Below are 23,437 nucleotides of genomic sequence, written 5' to 3' on the forward strand. Positions count from 1 at the left end.
CTTCTCAAATGAGGCTGGAGGAGGTGGAGAGTGTGATGTCCCTACCGTGCCTCCAGTCAGACAATGCTTTGCATTGTTTCAGAAAATGACACCCATGCTGAGCAGGAAACCTCTCACTTTTAGAATGCATCAGGCCACAGAGGACCCAGAAGCAAGTGAAGATCAATGAACCACTGTAGCACTGTCTACTTCAGTGTTTTCCAGCCTTCAGGGACATCAATCAGGTATGATGTATACATAGTTACAACGGTCCACCTGGACAAAAAATGTAATAATATACCAAGCGTGGAATTTATCTTTAAATTATATAATAATTACAAACTTGTCTACACAATGGTGCTGCACTCCATTACACATGAAGTTTGGAGGAGGATAGTCCCCTCCCCAAACATTGAATAATGGTGCATAACATGGGTTGGTCCACATCCTGGCTGTGCTAATGTAACAGCCTAACTTTCTACACTGGAGGGGTGGGTGCTGTGGTGCTACTTACTAAGTGGAGTTCCCATAGTTTACTCTTCAGGCCCTGGGATACATGGTTTACCTTCCTCAAGCCCCCAGGGGGGGGGGGGTGCTTTCCCTTATCACCTAAACCTCTTATTCTGCTGCAGACTAATGACCTTTGAGTCATTAGTCTGCAGCAGAATATGAGAAATGAGTTCATTTTCCCACTATATATACAGATGTATAGAATAGGACACAAATCCTGAGGGGAGTGTCCACACATTAAAGCGGAGCACCTGCCTACATGCAGTACATGGGGTACAAAGCTCCAGTACAGCAGAAGCGAACATTTCCCTTATACAGGGAAACTTCTGAGTGAACATGTGGGCACCAAGAGGTTAACATCCTGCTGATGATTTGCTGAGTGGTAAGAGAATAAAAAAAGAAGACATTGGTAAAAATATTTTGATCTCTAATGCTTAGGGCAATAAATCTATTAGTTTATAGTCTTTCATAAACTTTATGAAGCATTGTAATTCTGATATTTCATTTTTATGGCAAACAGTGTAATGAAAAAAGAAGAGTCATGTATGAGACATTAATCAAAGCTGATGACAAACACCACACAATGAATAGGTTCTGGCTCAATGTAAAGCAGTTCTCATTTAATTACACATCTAATTTAATTGCATTCATCAAATCTAGGGGATGTGATTATGTTTAACTAAACATCACCCACATATTAAGTAGATATGAAGAGAAAATGGCTCTGCCGAATTAATAATTTAACAACAGCCTTAGTTTACACAACAAAGTAATCTCACATTCCCTTTACAAATTGAACCTGAGAACAACCTCAAGTCGCACAATAATAAAAACTGAGTTTGTGCTCAGCAAATATATTCTGAAATGAAAGTATATGCAGCACATGGCTTCTTTCTAAGGTCCTAAATAAGAACTGTCTGTGTTGTTCTCTACATGTTTGCAGGGTGTAAGTTTATTTTTTCTTTAAGCTATGATCCAACAAAAAGCCAGAAAATCTCCAACACTATCCTTTATTTTCAAGCAGGAATGTTCATGAGCCTGGAACTCATACACAGTTCTGATCTGATAAGAACCAATCACATAATCACTCTTTATGACAACTCTAGATTTACTGTTGAAAGATTCCAATTTGCTCACTTTATAAGCCTTATTTACTTTGCCTATGTCTGACTCTGCAGCATAAGTCAGGAGAGCAAAGGTAGCTGGCCATACACTATTAGAATTTCCTTTGAAAATTTTTGTTTTAAGAACGATTGTTTGTTTTAAAATGGTTAGTGGGGCACATAGACAAAAAACGGGGGGTTTGAGGGGGAAGAGACCCTCTCAGAAAGGTTGCATAAACCAAGCTCACAAGGTATCAGGTGTAAAAATACTTTATTGGTAGTGCAAAACAAAAAATTACGAAAAAGTCATAAAAACTACACATACTGTCGTGTAGTGGACATAATGTGGTATAGACCCCTGGTGCCTATGTGGGTACCCTGTGCTATGTAGGAGCACTACCCTGACCAAGGCTCCACTTCTCCCAGGAACCCTGCCAGCACCGACTCCAAGGGTAGAGAGTGATCTGTTACTGTGAACGTTCGATCACTCCATCTATCCCCGGGGGTCAAGGTGTCTAAGGTGCCTCAGTTGTAACTGGATCATATATAGCTGTATGCTATATATAGCTGTATAGTTGTATGCACATACAACTATATGCCCCAGGTGGTCCATATAGCAAGTACCTTGATGTTATTCTAGCAAGCTATATATGATCCAGTTACAACTGAGGCACTTTAGACACCTTGACCCCCGGGGATAGATGGAGTGATCGAATGTTCACAGTAACAGATCACTCTCTTCCCTTGGAGTCGGTACTGGCAGGGTTCCTGGGAGAAGTGGAGCCTTGGTCAAGGTAGTGCTCCTACATAGCACAGGTTACCCACATAGGCACCAGGGGTCTATACCACATTATGTCCACTACACGACAGTATGTGTAGTTTTTATGACTTTTTCGTAATTTTTTGTTTTGCACTACCAATAAAGTATTTTTGCACCTGATACCTTGCAAGCCCGGTTTATGCAACCTTTCTGAGAGGGTCTCTTCCCCCTCAAATCCCCCTTTTTTGTCTAATTGTTCTGGTTGCCTGAGGTTCCCGGTCATACTTACCGTTTTGGTACAGTCGAAGCGTTCTACCGATTCAAAAGGATCGGTTGATCCCATTCACCATACAGGTTTTACCCCAGTTCTGTGGGCACATAGTTACCCTTAACCTCTTCTGGACCGGAAGATTTTCCCCCTTAACGACCAGGCCATATTTTGCGATTCGGCACTGCGTTACTTTAACGGACAATTGGGTGGTGATGCGACGCTGTACCCAAAGAAAATTGATGTCCTTTTTTTCCAACAAATAGAGTTTTCTTTTGGTGGTATTTTATCACCTGTGCGATTTTTATTTTTTGCGCTATAAACAAAAAAAGACCGACAATTCTGAAAAAAAAAACTGTAATTTTCACATGCTGCTATATAACATTCCCAAAAAGAATTTTAAAAGTCTAAATTTTTTAACATTTTAGGCCAATTTGTCGTTTGCTACATACTTTTGGTGAAAAAATTGCAAAAAGCGTATTTTGATTGATTTGCGCAAAATGTATTGCGTCTACTAATTACAGGAAAGATTTATGTCATTTTTATTCTTTTTTTTTTTTTTACTAGTAATGGTGGTGATCTGCGGTGGACAGATCAAACCCCTAACTGACATTTTTGACACTTTTGGGGGGAACCGTGACATTACTACAGTAATCAGTGCTAAAAATATGCACTGTTACTGTAATAATGACACTGGTAGGGAAGGGGTTAACACAGTAAGTGATCAAGGGGTTAAATGTGTACCTAGACCTGTGTTCCTATAAAGAAGGATCACAGGGGCTCTGTGATCATTTCAGAGAGAGGAACGGTCAGCTGTGTTTACAACAGCTGTCCATCCTTCTCTCTCAGCGGGGAACGATCGCGGGTGTTAGGCGGCAATCGGAGCCGCCTGCCCCATGCATCGGAGTCCCCGCTGCCAAGTGGGGGAAGGAGCGTGCCGCCGGTAGCGCGCACTTGCCCCCTAGCTGCAGGCGCGCGACAGACGTATACCTACGTCGGTTTGCGCAGGAGGGCCGCCCTGCCGCAGTATAACGGTCGGGAACTGGTTAAGAAATGTGGTAAAATGCCGCTATGTTTTTAAAAAGTTTTTTTGGCATTCACAAAAAAATGCTACTAAAATACTGAATTCATTTTTTTACTAAGTCTTGCTGTATTTTAGCAGTGAAAACATGCGCTAATTTAAGCCTGGCACTAACCGATCGCATCCTTAACCGATGAGTCATCAGCTGTCAGCAGCTGAATCAAGAAAAAAATAATTGCTGGAAATAAAAAAAATCAGGAAAAAACAGTGTGGGGTCCCCCCAAAATTCATACCAGACCCTTATCGCAGCATACAGCCCAGCAGGTCAGGAAAGGGAGGGGACAAGCGAGTGCTCCCCTTCTGAACCATTCTAGGCCACATGACCTCAACATGGGGTGACCTCCACCCCTTAGGGTCCTTTCACATGAGCTTTTCCTATCCGGTCTTTCCATGTACCCCATACTCATTCTAATGGGGGGGGGTCTGGGGGCCCCCTTAATAAAGGGGCATCCAGATTCCAATAAGCCCCCTACCTGCAATGGGTGGCTGCCATGTCCTTCACAACTGATGAGTCATCGGCTGTCAGTGGGGTTCCCCACTGACAGCTGAATCTAAAAAAAAGAATTGCCGGCAATAAACCAATTGGGGAAAAAAAACGCATGCCCCCCCCCAAAAAAAAATTCATACTAGACCCTTATCTGAGGATGCAGCCCGGCAGGTCAGGAAAGAGAGGAGACGAGTGAGTAGCCTCCCCCCACCTGAATCATACCAACTCGCTCGTCCCCTCCTTTTTCCTACCTGCCGAGCTGCATGCTCTGGTATGAATTTTGGAGGGACCCAATGACATTTTTTTTTAAATTTTGGTGTAAGGGTTCCCCTCAAAATCTATACCAGACCAGAAGGGGCTAGTATGCATAGGGGGATCCCACACCATTTTTTTAATGATTTTTTTATTGCCAACAATTCTTTTTTTTTTTACATTCAGCTGTCAGTGAGGAAACCCGCTGACAGACAATGACTCATCAGTTGTTAAGTTAAGTTGTTAACAACCGATACACATTCCACAAATACCGAATGTCTAGAGTAGTACTTAATTTCTGTATGCATTTAATTATTTATTTCCTTCTGTGAACAGATTTTAACACCTGTCCCATGCAGTATTTACCAAGCCTTTTTTTTTTTTAACCCTCCTCTTGTGTTAGGGTCAAAACTGACCCGTTTTCAGGTTTTGAATGTCTATAAGTATCACATAAATTTGTTTATTGAATCAAGATTTGTTTACTTTGTCAGGAACCTCTATTTAAACAATGTAATAGAAAAATAATCCTTTTCACTAAATTATAAAATACTGTGGTGAAAATTAAGACGTTCATGGTGTTAGGGTCAATTCTGACCCAGTTATAATATAGGATTTTAGGACACTAATAAGTGCCAAAACTGAAATCATAAACACTCTCTCTGCTTAGTAACACTGACAGCCAATCCCCTCTCAACCCTGTGAGCTGTAGTTAGGGAGGGGCCTATCTCTTTTCCTGCTTGTCTGCTTCTCTAAATAAAGTAAAGAAACATAGGACAAATTCATTTCAGTGTTGCTGACTTTATTTTACCATTTTTTAAATTTGACAATGAGAGGTATGCTATCAAAAGAAAGGTCTAGGGGTCACACCAAAAATATTAAAACCAATCTTTTCAAGGATAAAGAAGCCTAACAAGGTAACCAAGAGGTAAGAAACAAATTTGATGATAAATAATTATTCAGAGGGTATTTTATGGCTGATTTAAAACACGGGTCAAAACTGACCCTAACATCATGGATAGTAACGGAATTTTAACATAAGAGGAGGGTTAAGTAAATACCGCACAAACACTCTAGTGAATTGACAGTTTCCAGATCACATGAGATATTTAGGCAAAATGTGTCATGCAAGTTTATTCTGTGAATGGAGCCCATTGACATTTGCTTTCAATCACAGTGATAAGACCAGTCAAAGGCGCAGGATGAACATTTTTGAACAAACGACTTTCTAACAGTGAATGTGGTTTTTGTTCAGGAAAGTCCATTCACACCAAAATCGAATGGCAAACAAATTTTTTGTAAGTACTTTTGGATGATATTTATCAAGTCATTGAATATACAGGAGAATTTTTGTATGCATGTTCGTACAAACATTTGCTCGAAAATCTAGTAGTTTACTCCAGCTTTGGAGTTTACCACCCAAACAATTGCTTGATCTTATTATCTCGTATGGTGTCTGATAGATACTGAAGTAGTGAATGAACACATGTAAGGTCAAGTTATGTTGGGCTAAATTTGAAGACTTACATGTGAAATATGAAAATTTTCTCATGCTCAAGCACACTCTACTCCGTCCAAGTTATTTGAAAAAAAACAGAAAAGATCTGACTTATGTGGTCTGCCTAGGGTAAATAATGGTGTGGCCACAGTTGCAATACCCATTGTACATAGCCTGGTCCCCAACTGCACCCTGACCTTGGTGTCACCCCCCCCCCCTTTAGTCTCCCTTGTTTATCCTCTTTTTACTGCCCTCCACAAAGACTTTTTTAATGCAGATCACGCAAAGCAGGTAGGTCCCGGTGCCATCCTTCACAGCAGAGCTGTACAGGGAAGCTGTTGATAGTTAGTATAGACTGCAAATAAACTTTCCCATACATGCCCTGTATTGGTCCTGTTATCTACGATGTCACATGACCAAGTACAGGGTATGCATGGAAAGCATTAATGCCTGCAATTGACCTACAGTTGACCACCCTCTGACTTGCATTTGACCTCCTTCTAAGCTGCATCATCCTGTTTCTTGATGTTTTTTGCTTCCCCTTACAATCTTTATGCCTACACGCAACGATTGTTGGCCGACCGATCGGCCATCTTTTGTCCAGTGTTGTTGTGTTGGTTGAAATGTGCTCTAGGCTGCACACACATTTTTTCGGCCAACAACAACCAACTTCAGAAGTGATGTCATGTGCTGGTTAACTTTCCGTGTGTTTTTTCTTCTCTAAACATGCCCAGTCTTGCTCATCTGATATTTGTCTGCCGAAATCTGTACTGACTGACGGAAAATCAGCCGTTCTGGTGACGGCCAACAAAAATTTTATAGCATGCACACCAGATTTTGTTCGGCCGAAAAGTCGCAGTCGGTTGTCGGAAGCATCATACTAACAAGCCGACAATCGGCCGATCGGACGTTGGCCGAAAATTCACGGCCAACAATCGTTGCGTGTGTACGAGGCAATAGGAAGGGAAAGTTTTGACAAAAAAAAAAGCCATAAGGCACACTCTGTAACTAGGACAAGATCATTTTAAAGCCAGCCCCACATTTTATAAGGGGAAAATACTTATATAAAAAACACAAAGGAAAAAAAAAAAAATAACTATAATAATAACTAATAATAACCTTGAATCATCCAAGAAAAATAGCCACATTAAAAAAACAAGACCCTCTGCATTTATAGTTGCAATGCTTTCAAAACCTGTCTCCTGATTCATCTTCACTAAGTAGGTTACATTTTTTTCTATAATAATTCATTTTCCTTTACCCCAGAAAGCAAGCATTGTTATTCGCTTTTATTTTCACATTGTTCAGTTGTAGGACCAAAAGCTTAAAACTGTTTTAAACCTTTGTCCACAACAAAGGAAAAATGCTCTAGGTCGTGGTGGTTTTCCTGTATAGCACATAGGGAAGATTATTGTATGTGTGTATGGCATACAACAGAATGTACAATGAATACACTTGTAAAAAAAAAAAAAGTCTCTACAGAAAATTATATAATTGGATTCATTATTTCCAATGTAATAGCGCATTTATTCATTTACTATAGTCTCGGCTACTATGTGGCTTCATTCCACTGCTTTGACTAATTGTAGATGAAATAAGGTGCCTGTTGTTTTTATTTCTCTCCACAGCTGCGTATATGAAAGCAATTTTGCTGTAGATGACACGGAGGGGACTTTGGCATATGGAAAAAAGGCATTATTTGGATATAACGTTTCCAGAGAAACTTACTGAAATATCCCCTGTGGAGCTTCTGTTTGTAAGAAGTCTCAAAGGTTGGGAAGATAAGAAAGAGTCACTTTTATAAAGATGGCGTGTTTAGCTCCGCATACTCTGCAAATCAGAATTTTTCAGAACAACATTTGTCTAAGCCCAGAAAAACCTACTGAATATAATTTTCAATCTAGAAATAGAACCAAGCTCCAAAAAATAATTTATAGAAATGTATACAAAAGTTGGGGGCAGCACAGTGGCTGAGTGGCTAGCATTTCCGCACTAGGATTGCCACTTTGAATCCCAACCACGATGCTACCTGTCTGGAGTGTGCAAGTTCTCCTTGTGCCTGTGTGGGTTTCCTCTCACGCTCCAAAGACATGATGGTAGGTTTATTGGATCCAGTTTAATTTTGCCCTAATAGGTATAAATGTGAGTTGAGGACTGTAGATTGTAAGCTCCTTGAGGGCAGGGACTGATATGAATGTGCAATATACTGTATATTTGAAGCGCTGCATTAACTGACAGCACTATATAAGTACCTGTAAAAAAAACATATAGAATTTTTCTATATATAGCTAAGTGCAAGCAACAGTTGTATGTTATCAGTGAGGGCAAGCTAGGGCAGAGGCCATTTGAGCTGTCTGACAATTTTTGGAAATGTAACAGAAAGTGATCCATCTATAGCAAAATAATGCCTTTACTTGTTGCTCTTTTAACCACTTTAGCCGCGGAGGATTTGGTTGCTCAATGACCAGGCCCTATTTTGCGATTCGACACTGCGTGATTTTAATGGACAATTGCGCGGTCGTGCAAAACTGTACCAAAATGAAATTGACATCCTTTTTTTTCCCACAAACAGAGCTTTCTTTTGGTGGTATTTGATCACCTGTGCGATTTTTATTTTTTGCGCTATAAATAAAAAAAGAGTGACAATTTTGAAAAAAAAATAACAATATTTTTCACATTTTTTTATATGAAATTCTCAAAAAAAAATGTAAAAATCTATTTTTTTTAACATTTTAGGCCAATTTGTTTTCTGCTACATATTTTTGGTAAAAAAAATCGCAATAGGCATATTTTGATTGGTTTGCGCAAAGGTTATTGCGTTTACTAACTACAGGAAAGATTTATGCAATTTTTTATTGTTTTTTTTTTTTTATGGCGGCGATCTGCAATGTTTTTTGCGAGACTGCAAAATTGCGGCGGACAGTCGGACCCCCTGACTGACATTTTTGACATTTTTGGGGGTAACAGGGACATTACTACAGTAATCAGTGCTATAAATATGCACTGTTACTGTAAAAATGACACTGGCAGAGAAGGGGTTAACTTTACTGGTGATCAAGGGGTTAAGTGTGTCCCTAGGGGCGTGACTCTAACTGTCAGGGGGCGTGGCTTGTGAGATCATCACAGAGACATGCGATCCTATATAGCAGGATCGCACAGCCTCTGTGATAATCTAAGGGAGAATGACAGGTGGCTGTGTTTACATCAGCCGTCTGTCTTTCTCCCTCTGCTGTGGGAGATCGTGAGTGACCGGCAGCCATCTGAGCCACCGGTCACACGTGCTGGCTCCCAAGGGAACGAGCGGGGGCGGGAGCGCGCCACCGGTGGCGCACGCTCGCCCCCCACAGGGGCCTGAGCGAGCGACGTAGGGCTACGTCGCTTTACCCAGCAGTGGCAGAGTGCCGCAATAACTGTACGGTCGGCAGGGCTGAAGTGGTTAAAGTGGTTGTAAACCCTTGCATATACCCAGTGAAGTGAACAGCCTGATACACATTGATTAAAGAAATCCTCCTACATAGGGTTTACTTGTTTATCTACACCCCTTTAAAAGGGTAGAAATGTGTTAAAATCCTTCTTCATCTGTCAAGAGCAAAGAGGAGGGGGTGGAGAGGCTGCAGTTACACTTTGTGAGAGCTGATTGGAGAAAAGGCACACACCCCCCCCCTCCACAAAGAAGAAGAACTGTGAATAGACAAGTTGTTTGTTGAGTTCATGCAAAAGGAATAGTAGTGGTAAAAAAAAGCTCTTGTGGGTTTACCCAATATTTATTTTTGTATAATTCTCCTTTAAGGGGGGCATGACAGGGGGATGTCCTATGCCTACATACTTTTGCTAATAGGTGTCCTTCATTCCCATCTAAAAAAGTTGAGAGGTATGTATATGTGCTTTGATCAGATTCCATGACTGAGATTTACAAACACTTTAAAGTCAAATGTCTTCAGTTTTATTGCATTCTTTGAGCTCCTGGCTTTCCAACCGAATGTATTGTGTTACATTGGTGTGATAGTGCTTAATGGTTTCTTTTGCTTTCACCATTACATTAGCTTTCAGCATGTACATATCAATATTTAGGGTATTTGTGGGCATATAAACTTGCAGTCTACTGGCAGAAAGCATTCTCGCAGTGCTTTACACTTCCCAGCATAGATTCCTGATAGTCTAACTTAAAAGCTCTCACCATGGTTTGTCATAAACAAAGAAGGTGGAAAATGTACTACAAGTGATTACAAACCTAATTAATAATGACAAGTCTCAAAGAAGTGTTTAGGAAATTTAACTTGCAGGTCTAGACAGTTTACTGAAACAGAAAAAGATAATATTTTATCACAATCCTGATGTAAAGATTTACTTTATGCAATCCCTTGCGATGTGTACATCTTCTTCAATGCACTAGATTTACTGTATATTGTCTCCCCAGCATCGGTGAAAATGTTTGCTACTTTTATGTCTCTTTCTTCTTACAATACGCACCCCCAGCATATCCATTTCCTGACTTTGTCTGAAGTTGCAAGCCTCTGCTTCTACCCTCTCTGCATGCTCCAGGAAGGATGCTCATCTGCCTTCACTGTGTAATCAGTGTTTGATTGTCCTACCCAGATGTTCAGGGAAGTGGCACCCTCTAACCAGGAGTAGCTGTGATAGGGATGTGAAAGTGAATGTTTGGCCACATTTGACCATTTACATAGTGAATGTTTGGGGCATGTTACATTGCTTGATAGCAGTTTTTTTTTTTTTTTTTTTTAAAGATAGAGATTAAAATCCACTTAAAGTTGAAGTTTAGGCAAAAAATAATTAACTCTATTCCTACTCTATGTCACATTCTAAGACTAATCTATCTAGCCCTGTAAAGCGAAAATAGCTGTACTTACCTGTTATGTAGCCGCTCCCGGCTGGTCCCACGCTGAGCTGTCAGTGAAAGCTTGACTGTGTAAGTACATACTCGAGTATAAGCTGAGTTTTTCAGCGGGTTTTTTTCATGCTGAAAAAGCCCCCCTTCGGCTTATACTCGAGTCACTGGCTCACTTACTTTTTAAAAATGGCGCCGCCCAGTGCCGTCATGTCACCACACATGCGCCGCATGCCCGGGAATAGCCGAACGTGTACGGGCTTTCCGGAGCATCGGTGGCGCATGCCTGGTGACGTGTTGGCGCCGGGCAGCGCCATTTTTAAATCTAAGGCGCCTCACCGACAGGTAAGTGAGACTCCTCCGCAGCCCCTGCATTTCCTGATGCAGTGCTGGGGGCATGGTACAGGACATTCTCCTTTACCATGCCCGAAGCACTGCATCTCCTGTGCCATGCCTGTTCCTACTGTGCCATGCCTGTACCTACTGTGCCATGCCTATATCTACTGTGCCATGCCTATACCTACTGTGCCATGCTATACCATCAACTGTGCCATGCCTATACCATCACCTGTGCCATGCCTATACATCTCCTGTACCATGACCTGTGCCATGCCTGTACATGACCTGTGCCATGCCAATACCATCACTTGTACCATGCCTGTACCATGACCTGTGCCATGCCTATACCATCACCTGTGCCATGCCTGTGCCATCACCTGTGCCATGCCTGTACCATCTCCTGTGCCATGACCTGTGCCATGCTTTTACCATGACCTCTGCCATGCCTGTACCATGACCTGTGCCATCTCCTGTACCATGACCTGTGCCATCTCCTGTACCATGCCTGAACCATCTCCTGTACCATGCCCACAGCCCCTGTTTTGTGTCTCATGGTGATCCAGTTGGGTCCGGTAGCTGCTGCATTTCCCGCCCTAGGCTTATACTCGAGTCAATAAGTTTTCCCACTTTTTTGTGGTAAAATTAAGGGCCTCGGCTTATATTCGGGTCGGCTTATACTCGAGTATATACGGTATGTGCAGGAGAGGCAGCCCTATAGTAACTCTATGGTTGACGTCACTTCCCAGGCATTTCCCAGTCATTGTCAGTTCTCTCCTGCACAGAGGATCCGCCGCAGGAGACCGGACCAGACCAGGTCAGCTGCACAACAGGTATGTACAGGGATTTTTGCTTCACAGGGCTAGATAGATTATTCTTAGTATGTGGCATAAAGTAGCATTAGAGTTAGTTTTTGCCTAAACTTCTACTTTGAAGGTCAAGCATAACTGCTTCTTCCCCTGTTTACCAGCTGAGTGCTGATGTTGTATTCTTTACAGAAAAAGCAACATTTTGTTTCCACTACATACTTTTTAGCTTTCTTCATCTGAAGTTTTAGCTTGTGGTAGATTTATTAGCTTTACAGAAAAAAGAAACTAGCTAGAATTTAGGTCTATCTTTTTTTAGGACCCTTTATCAGATTTATCCAAAAACCCTGTGAATTTGAGTTTCACCAGCCAAAGCAGTGTATAACTTTAGGGAAATTAACTATGATTTACCCCATACAAAATATGCACATCCCCACACAGCAGCTTCATTCATTCACAGGAATCTGTAAATAAAAAAACTATGAGCTACATCTGCCACTGTGGCAGAAAGAGTGCATTTTGCAATGGAAAATAAGTAATTGACACCACTGCACCTGTAGTCCATTGACACTTCCTCAGCCCTCTAACCAAATGTCCATACCTTAGTATGGAACAGCAGCTGCAGCAATAGTCTGCAGGTACCACAACATTCAACCCACGGTCCACTGATCACAGTTGTAATGCTTTCCTGGCCCCTATTAAAAAAGATTATAAATGCATTTTTTAAAAATAATTATTATGGGCCCACAAGTCTATGAGTTCGAGTTCTTATAGCTCTTGAACTTTCGGTTCAAAGGAAGGCAAAAAAAAAAAAAAACATATGCAACTGTTGCCACACAACAAAGAACATAAAGTTGTTTGTGACTTCTCAGGGCAGTCAGATAAATTCCTTGTGTCAAAATATTGCTTTATTGACCTTTGGATACATTCTAATATTGTTTTTGCAAATACTATATCATAAAGTAAAGCATTCCACATTTCTTACTGTAAAGAACCCCTTTCCAAAACTGTAGGAAAAATCTTTTTTTTTTTTCAAATGCAACTGATGTCCCCTTCTCTTTTTACCAATCCATGGAATAAAAAGTTAATATAGCAAATCTTTATACAGGTCCAGGATATATTTGAAAAAGGTTATTAGGTTGCATTTTAGACATTTTTCTCTAAACTTGCCCGCTTTTGGAGATTTGTTCTAATGTTCCAAGAGAGGATTCAGTAAAGGTGAATGAGAGGGTATACCACAGTCTACCCCGCTCTGTTATTTAGTTGTTGTTTTGGGAAATGATCATAGATATGTGTACTTTAAGGGCCAAAGCATTGGGAGCTTCTGAGGAGATTTGCAGCTAAAGCCCCGTACACACGCATCGATTATTGGACGGGAATTTTCGGCCAACGTCCGATCGGCCGATTTTCGGCTTGTTAAGACCCGTACACACGCGTCGATAATTGGCCGTGAATTTTCGGCCAACGTCCGATCGTCCGATTTTCAGCTTGTTAGTATGATGCTTCCGACAACCGACTGCGACTTTTCGGCCGAAAAAAATCTGGTGTGCAGGCTATAAAATTTTTGCTGGCCATCAACACAACGGCCGATTTTCCGTCAGTCAGTACAGATTTCGGCAGACAAAAATCTGATGAGCAAGACTGGGCATGCTCAGAGAAGAAAAAACACACGAAAAGTAAACCAGCACATGACATCACTTCTGAAGTCGGACGATCGGTCAGCCGATAATCGCTGCGTGTGTACGAGGCATTAGTCAGCTGTGTAATATATACAAAATGCCCTTTGATTAGAAACAACAGGTGTCAGGCAGGAGAGTAGTTATTGCTCTGATTCAGTTGTCATAGAAATCATAAGGCTGCAAATCGTAATGTTAATTACATAATAAAATTTCAGTGTCAGGTTCTACAGCCTTGCTTCGAGATATAGAGAATAGAGAACCCCTGGTTGCCTTAAAGCGGAGTTCCGGGCACAGAAGTCATTTTTTAACAAACATACCCCCGGGACAGTCAGGGCTAGCACATTCCACAATGGCTAGCCTCTGATCTGTCCCGGTTCGCACTTACCTTTTAGAAGAAATACTTACTTATAAAATTTCTTCCACAGCGTTTCCATCTCTCTTGTGGGCAGCTGAAGCCGGCGCGGTCCTCTTCTGCGTCTTCTTCCATGTCTTCTTCTCCCAGAATGCGCCTGCACCGGCCCCTCTCTTCACTTCCGGTGCGGCGCCGCATTCCTAAACAGCTTCCGGGCATGCCCAGAAGCTGTTTAGCAGGGGAATGCGGCGTCGCCCGGAAGTGACGAGTGGGGACGGTGCCGTCGCATTGATTCCTGGGAGCGATGACGTTCAGCTCCCAGGAATCATCGCGAGACAGGAAGTGACAGCGGAGCCGCGGCGCTGAGGGAGGAAGTACCCTGAGGTGAGTATTTATGATCTTCAATTACAAGGTGAGTTTTAAAAAAAAAAAAAACCTAACTATCCAATTCCTTTTCAGGTGATGCAGAACTAGCGGAAGGGCACAAAAAAAAATATTGATTTTGTGCCCAGAACTCCGCTTTAAGAGCCTGTCTATACCCATCACCTATCTCTTATTTATCTCCCAAGTTAGCTGCTCAAATAAAAGCACAGCATTTACATAGCAGTAGGAAAGCTGTGAGTGATACTAGGCTCTGGTGTGGTAGAGTTGCAGGCAAGGTCTGGGGCACATGGTTCTGGCCTACTCCTGGTGGTCTCCTGATGGATGTTCTCCCAGCGATATGGTGACTGGGATGCGGTTCAGTTGTAGGCCTGAGGGAGCAGCAGGTCCACTGCTTACAAGGGCAGGAGTTGTAAGCAGGCAGTGTGTGGAGGATCTGCTGTATGGTTAGGTCTGAACAGAGCCCAGCTAAAACACAGCCATACAAGTAGTTTTGCTGCCAGCATGATCCTACATAAAATCTTTACTCACTCTGTACATCACACGCCCTGTGCATGGAGCCTTGAACTATTTAGTTGGCATATGGATAAATGCTGTACAAATAAAATGCTGTAGGTTTGAAACAAAGACTTAGTTTATAATAATTTCTTATTATTTAGAATAACAACAAGTGTAAGTCAGCCATAGATGATCAGATGTAACAAGAGTAAGGCCGGGTTCACACATATGTGAATTGGATGCAGGTTCCCCTGTATCCAGTTCGTATGGTCTGCTCTCAATGAAGCCGGTTCACATAGCTCCGGGGAGGCCACAGTCCACGTCTTTGGTTTCAATTCAGGTGCAAGTTTAGGCAAAAATTCAGGCCTGATTCGCACCTGAATCGGTGAACAGGGACGCACGAACCCCATGCTGTGAGCTGCGGCAGCAGCAGATGTGAACGGAAAAGGGCTCAGAAAAATTTACCTTACCTTTCTTGCATTGGTAAAGCACTGGGGCCTTCATGCCCTTTTCCTCTTTTAGTGAATTCCTACAAATCTGAATGGTCTCCCAGTAGTCACAAACAATATTTAAATTTGCTTTTTTGTTAGCACATATTGGGCTGCTCAGGTATATTATATTCTTACCTGGTATGTGAAAGTCATTTTGCAGGGCAAGGGATCTGGGAACTCCACTAAGAAAAGAAGATTGCTTTCTCTTGGCTTGGACTGTCCTGGGAGGCCTATATTTGCCCTTGGCATGCAGATTTTCATATGATTCACTCACATTGTAGGAACCAGGAGGTGGTGCATCCTAAAATAGAATCCAAAGAAAAAATTGTAAATGAAAATGATTTTATGTGTTCAGATTAAGAAATCTAAAAAGCACATCTACAAAGCCTTTACTGGCTGCATATGCCAAGAAGATTCATGAGTCAAAGTAGTTGTTGGCATGTCTGAGCCCAGTGACCTGCTGAACTGTAGTCAGTATTTATCTGATTTGATAGAATGAAACTAAAGGCAGCTGATACCCATGTTTGCAATAGCCTGTGACAGAATATTCTGGTTTGCGATGACTCCTGGGAGCTGAACGTCATCGCTCCCAGGAGTCAATGCGCCTGCACCGGCCCCGCTCTTCACTTCCGTTGCAGGCGCGGCATTCCCTGCTAAACAGCTTCTGGGCATGCCCAGAAGCTGTGCAGGGATGCCGCGCCTGCACCGGAAGTGACAGAAAAACAAACAGGCGAAGCGCCTCTAAGTGCAGCAAGTTTTTATTTTAACAGGCACACAAAATATAGCAACTCACTTGGGGTACAAAGTAATAGGCTCAATCTGGTATCAGTAGATGATCGTGGAGTCCAAAGTCCAGGGTCCGGGAGAGTAGATGACGGAGGCCGGTAGATGGAAACGGAGGACAGAACAAGCCGGCTGCTGTCTTCCGGGACCGGCTGATCTCCGCGTGTCAGGCTGGAACGCAGCGTCTGCCACGTGACGTCACCAGGATCAGAAGAATTACACAACGCATTTCAGAGCATGCGCCAAGCTCACAATGAGCATGCGCGCATTTTTTTCAAGTGTTAATGCAAATACAACAACAGAGGGAGCCAAACATTTATACTGGCGTGATCAAAAAATGGGAGTGTACATAGGAACGAGCCACCAATAGAGAAAGCTGGCGGTCATATTGAACAAGGGAACTAAATAAAAGCAGCAGTGATAGTTCCCTTGTTCAGTATGACCGCCAGCTTTCTCTATTGGTGGCTCGTTCCTATGTACACTCCCATTTTTGATCACGCCAGTATAAATTTTTGGCTCCCTCTGTTGTTGTATTTGCATTAACACTTGAAAAAAGAGCGCACATGCTCATTGTGAGCTTGGCACATGCTCTGAAACGCGTCGTGTAATTCTTCTGATCCTGGTGACGTCACGCTTCCAGCCTGACACACGGAGATCAGCCGGTCCCGGAAGACAGCAGCCGGCTTGTTCTGTCCTCCGTTTCCATCTACCGGCTTCGGTCATCTACTCTCCGGGACCCTGGACTTTGGACTCCACGATCACCTACTGATACCAGATTGAGCCTATTACTTTGTACCCCAAGTGAGTTGCTATATTTTGTGTGCCTGTTAAAATAAAAACTTGTTGCACTTAGAGGCGCTTCTTCTGTTTGTTTTTCTGCATCTTCCATAGAACCGACTTCCCTGTGCGGTGGAGCTGGCCCTTTGTTGCAGATTGACATTTTAGTCATTTTGGCACACCCACCTTGGTTGGTTCACTCACATGATGGACTTGACAATCTCCTATGTTATATGTCAGGTATTTTAAGGAATTTTTAGGTATTTTGTATTATTATGCATGATTTTTTTACCTTTTAGCTATTTATACACCCATCACACCGACTCCACTACAGTGGACCAGAGCGCAAGCTGTTCATTTTCTTTCTTGCACTGGAAGTGACGGGCGGGGCCGGTGCAATGCATTGTGGGACTCCGACGTCACGGAAGAGGACATGAAGAGGGACGCTGCAGCTTCAGCTGCCCACACCTGGCAGCGCTGGAGACAAACTTTTCAAGGTAAGTATTTCTTCTTACAGGTAAGTGCGACCCGGGACAGTTCAGAGGCTATTCATTATGGAATGTACTAGCCCTGACTGTCCCGGGGGTATTTTTAGCTAAAATTGACCCCTGAGGCCGGAACTCCGCTTTAAGGGGGTTTCCCTCAATTACTGCCCTAGTAACCACAAGGATATTGCTGCGATATGAATGTACATTCTTTGTTGAGTGCCTTTTCCATATATTCATGTGGAGAGTCCACGAGTGTTTCAGGAAGAGAAACCAAGAATTTGGCTTACAGCAAAGGTTTGGTGTCCAGGAGAACAGGGAGAAAAGGGAAATCTCCCCAAATTTCATAGGGGACTTAACTTATCCCTCATCTATCTTAATTTATACCTAAAGTATCTAAAATTACTGTTTGTTTCAAATAGAAAAAAATGTTCTCTGCTAAAGTCAGGTTCTGCCTTTATAGGTAAGGAAAACTCCAGACTAATGTATAAATATGCAGATTACCTTTATATATGTGAATTGTTTTACCTATCAGTCTTATAAATGCAGAGATGTATAGTAACGAAGTAGAACTACTTAAGTACTGTACTTAAGTACCGAAATGCGGTATCTGTACTTTCCTAGAGTAGAATTTTTTTCTCCTACTTCTACTTTTACTTCACTACATTTTTTCGATGATTTCGATACTTCTACTCAAGTATTTTTTTTTTGTGCTGCATAGTTACTCGTTACTTTTAAAAAAATTACCACTGCCAGAACAGTAGATGGCAGGTTGCATAAAGCTCAAAAAAATGTGTATAATGTCATTTGTAAATCAGCGCATACGAAAATAAAGGCTGTGTATAATAAAAGCTGCTATACCAAATCTTTCCAATAAAAAGAAAATATGAAACAAACAAATAAATGGTGCTACAGCGCTTAAAGTGCATCAAGAAACTACTAACAAACACAGGTTAATCATTTGAATAAATCATTTAAAATAATAAAAACAATATGATGTTCAAACTTTTGACTTATTTCTTTAATAACTACATAACACAGTACTTGTACTTCTACTTTCAGTACTTGAGTAGAAATTTTTTTTCAAAACTACTGGTACTTTTTACTTTTAGTACTTAAGTAGCAAATTTTTTGAAAAAACTACTTGCAATACTTAAGTAAAAAAAATGTTGAATACTTTAGTACTTCTACTTAAGTAACTTTTTCTGCGAGCACTTCCACTTCTACTCAAGTAATTTTTTGATCGAGCACTTGTACTTTTACTCAAGTAGAAATTTCGAGTACTTTATACAAGTCTGTATAAATGACACAACTCTGCCACACCATATAACCAATATGTTGATTTCTGGTTTAGCATTACAGCTTTCTGTATTGACTTCAGCAATTATGTTATTCAGTGCTCAGGTACAATCCCCCACCAAAACTTGTGAAGCACATCATCTTTTATAGCGATGGTGGTTTTTATTTTATTTTTTTATACTGCTGTATTGACTGCCTGCTCGATGGACAATCAATCAACGGTGTGATGATGGTAATTTACTTTCTAGTAAGTAGGCTGGAGGCAGAGAGGTGACTCAGGAAGCTGAAAGGCTGAAGAAAATGAGGGAGAGCAGGCATGTTAAAGAAAACCCGTCATCAGAAAAATATAAAATTGCAATTACGGAGAAAAGACAGTCTTGCTGAACTTTGACTTCTATACTTTTTGAGTCAAAGGTCCAAAACAAGGTGACAAGATAACAGCAAGTGAAGTCAGAACTCCTGATAAGCATACTTGTTCCAGGCCAGTAACTAAAAGTACTGAAGACATTGGGTCAGCATGACCGTCAAGGTAGTGAGCAGTCAGGTACAAGCTAGTATTGGAAACCTCTATATATCTCTCATAAATTCTTTCTTAAACCATTGCCTATACTGTAAAATTCTAGGAATAGAACTGTCACTGTTATAATTAATTCAGCACCATGGGGCACATTTGTATCATTAGTTAATTTCAACGTGAGAAAGTCAAAAATCCAGAATTTCTAAATTATGCATCACAGACACTGGCTGGAAGTCAGATAGACGTACAATGTAATCTGGGCATTTCATTACATTAGTGTCACTATTTTGACATAATTCTTAATAATCAGAGAAAAAATGTTTCAGTTTTCGACCCTAATAGCTGAAATTTCTGTATAAGTTGTCATTTTAATGCTTAAATACATGAGGTCACATTATAAGATACCAGTACTCACTAAGATACACTTACTAAAAAATACTCATGTTCAATTTGCCCACAGTGCTAATGAACAATGCAATATTAATATTTTAATCACAATTTATAAGCCACCCAGCATTTACTGTTCTCTGTAGCAGTCTATGCCTGCTATATCTTTTAGATTAGCAAAGCACTGAAGGGTACTGTTACACACTTCTGAGCTGAGAGTTCATCTTTTTTTTCACATGTCCCAAACACATCATTGTGCCCTCCTCCCTTCAAGAACTACAGCCCTGGCATTGCAGGTCTGTGGGAGATGTTGTCAGTGCTTTCTCTTCAGCAAAGTACCAGTGTGACTATGCCATCCCGGTGTGCTAACTGTAATTGGATATTTGAAGCAAAAAAAAAAAAAAAAAATACACCACTACAGCATCAACTTGCGAAAGTATAATGTATACAGTATATTCATTATATTGTGTACTTTGCTAATTTTAAGGATTGCTTGGGGGGGGGGGGGGGTAAAGGTGACAATTCTGTCGTTAGTTGGGAAGCCCTTTAGCAATACATTTAGCACTTTAAAGAAAGTTATCCAGGAAGGGGCCTGTTGGCAGAATCAACAGGTAAGAAGTTGGGGATGAAGCTGGAACAAAGTAATGGGAACTATGTAAAAGCTCACATAGAGAGATGTACTATATTCTGTACACTGAAAAAAAATAGATTTGGACATACACTTTATATTGTGATGCTGAGGAGAGGATCTCAGTACTTACATCAAGGCTTACAAGGAAATGGCAACAATATATATATATATATATATATATATATATATATACACACACACACACACACAGTGTTCAGCATAAATGAGTAGTCCCCAACAGATTTGTCAGGAGACCTTTACTTTCCTTTCAGAATCAAAATTTTCTGTTGGACACTATACTACAAATACTCCCACAAATGCATTAGTTGCAATCAAGATTTGGACATTTCCACACACAAAAAAGTATTTTTCCTAAAAAACTCATTCAAGACCATGTTGCAAAAATGAATACGCCCCTAATGAAGCAAAGTTAAACTTTAAACAACAAAATCCTAATTAATAAGAATTCTGCTACAGGTGAGTCTAATTAGTCATTAAACAGGTGTGCAGCAAACAGTTGATTATAAAAGGTTGTTACTTAAAGCCCCGTACACACGCACCGATTGTTGGCCGTAAATGCATGGTGCCTACAGTGAAATATGGTAGTGACAGTGTCTTTCTGTGGGACTGCATGAGTGCTGCTGGTGTCAGGGAGTTTAATTTCATTGATGGTATCATGAATTCACAGATGTACTGCTCTATATTGAAAGAGAAGATGCTACCATCACTCCATGCCCTTGGTCATCGTGTACTTTTCCAACATGACAATGATCCAAAACACACATCTAAGGGCATTGTTGCATTTATGAAGAACAGGGTGAAAGTGATTCACTGGCCAAGTATGTCTCCTGATCTGAAGCCAATCAAACACCTATGGGGAATTCTGAGGAGACAAGTTGAGCATCACTCTTCACCCAGCATCCAGGCTCTTAAGGAGGTTGTTCTTGAAGAATGGAAAAAGATAGATGTCACTAACTTGTTTATTCCATGCCTAGAAGATTTGGTGTTGTCCTTTACAAATCAAGAAGGTCATACAAAATACTAGATGTAGTCATTTTTGTAGTGGGGTGCATTCATTTTTGCATAAACGAATTTGAGTAAAACTGAAGATTTTGTAATTGAAGTTAAATTATTAACCTTACTTTCATGTAATGAGCTAAACAAATGTTCTATAAAACTCAGTTTTGTTAAAAATTTGGAAATTGTTCTTGTGTTCATTGAGATATTGATTAAAATCTTAATTTTCAAAAAAGGGGTATACTCATTCATGCTGAGCACTGTATATATATATATATATATATATATATATATATATATATATATATATATACACACACACACACACAGTACATCTTGTGATATGTGTTAGGTTTTGTTCAAGTGTAGTGCTTCCCTGTGAGTTCACCCCAGCCAGGTGATCATACACAAAAAGTGAAAGTACCACAACACAAACAGATGCTCTCACTGGGGTTTCCACAATCACATCCAAAAATACAAAATCTTAATCTTGGGCCCCTGGTATGGTCCCTCAGACCACCTCACTGCACCCCTCTGCTTACATGCACCATCTCCACCTCTTGCAGCGCTCTCTGCACACTCACAGCTCCCCGCTGCTCTGGCCCTCAGGCATAGAGTCTCTGTCTGTTCCTCCACAGACCTGTATGGCTACCTTGCAAGCCTTATGAAGTTCTCGGGAGGGAGGAAGCCTGAGCTGCTGTCAAGCCTTTGAATTTAAAGGGTGTGCACACCTGCACACACACACACAGCCTGCTGGTTTTTGGTAAAACCTGGCCATGGTTAAAGGCTTCATCCCACCTAAAACTCTTTGAAGCTTTGGACTCCATAACCCAATCCGGGAATTAAAAAACCCAGAGGAAGTTGGAAAAACCAACTTTCTCCACCGACATTCTGGAGCCCTTCAAACTTTATCCCTGAGAACTAACACTGTCACAATCTAATTAGTGTTTAAATACAATATTTATTTAAATATATAACTGAACATGTACTTCCTTCCTGTGAAAAAGGCTGTCAAATTTGCTTAAATAAGACAAGTGCTTTCAAGTGCCGATTTTTCTATGATTTTAGTAATTGAAAGTGATTTTAAAAGAAAAAGTCTAGACTTGTGGTGAAAAATACAATAGGGTTTTATTTTAAATGCAGTGTCAAAGTTTTAAAAGTGCTATTTCTTTTATTATAGCAGCAAAGCAATTATCTACAACAGGATTCATAGTTACTAGAATTGTGATGTGACATTTATAGTCATAAAAGTGTTTCGATGATATTGAATAAATACCCAAGTGCGAAATGAAAGAAAGAAAAAGTTCAGCTAGACTTACGCAGAAGGCAGTATAAATTAATAAATCTGGGATATGGGAAATGATTAAAAAAATTCCACTAAGAAACTGCTATGTTCATGCTTTTCAAATGAATGTCTCCATAAAGTATATACAAATAGCAGCTGTAGAAAGATGAGTATATTGATGAAGGTAGTATATTTGTTACACCAAAATCTTTTATGTCTCTTGTGAAATTCAAGTAGTATGCAGGGCCCCTCTACATATGGGATTGCTAAATATTCATCAGCTTGTGATTAACCCCTTCTTGATAGTCACCTTGGCCCTCAATTGGAAAGCATGCTGATTTTGTTAATACAAAGTTAAAGTGTATATACAGTAAAGTCAAAACATTTTGTTAAAAACCTACCAAGTTTGCTGCTGTCCATGGATCAATTAGAGACTCATCCTTACTCATTTTCCCAGGAACAATCTTTTACCAAACAAACAATCTTTTACCAAACAGGAAGTAAGGGAAATTCTTCAACAGCAACTCAGACCGAAATTAAAATGTTTTTACTTAGTTAGGTAGGGGAAGACTAGAATTCCTGTGAGCTTATTAGGCCCCGTTCACATGGGCTATTAGTTGCTTGACCCATGCAGGGCTGTGTGATACCGGTAGGAGTTTAGGCCGAATACTGGCCATTCGCCCATTTGACGAACACCTCTTTTATTCGGGGCGTTTGACCGTTTGTTTGGCCCACTGAACAACCACGATTCTGCCCCCTTCCGGGAATTTGCAGAATGTGCTGTACCACAATGGCAGGTTCCCAGATGATATTTCTTTTCACGTAAGGCCATTCTAGATCTGTGTAAGGCAATGTTATGGCATCTTTGGGCAAGGCAGTCAGCTGCAAGGACCACGTTACTGCTGACACATGGTCCAGCAAGCATGGTCAGG

The 23,437-nt window shown here is 40.9% G+C and overlaps 1 protein-coding gene across 1 annotated transcript in view; it reads right to left on the minus strand.

Moving 5' to 3' along the window:
- The window catches only part of STPG2 (sperm tail PG-rich repeat containing 2), a 1,004,689-nt gene that overhangs the window by 577,455 nt on the left and 403,797 nt on the right, over nucleotides 1–23,437 (minus strand). Inside the window, exon 12 of the mRNA XM_082259340.1 lies at nucleotides 15,460–15,625. Within this exon, the coding sequence (XP_082115466.1) occupies nucleotides 15,460–15,625 (166 nt within the window). The remainder of the gene's footprint in view (nucleotides 1–15,459; nucleotides 15,626–23,437) is intronic.

Source organism: Pelophylax lessonae (genome assembly GCF_965119305.1).
Source record: "Pelophylax lessonae genome assembly, chromosome: 1".
Classification (NCBI taxonomy): Eukaryota; Metazoa; Chordata; class Amphibia; order Anura; family Ranidae; genus Pelophylax; species Pelophylax lessonae.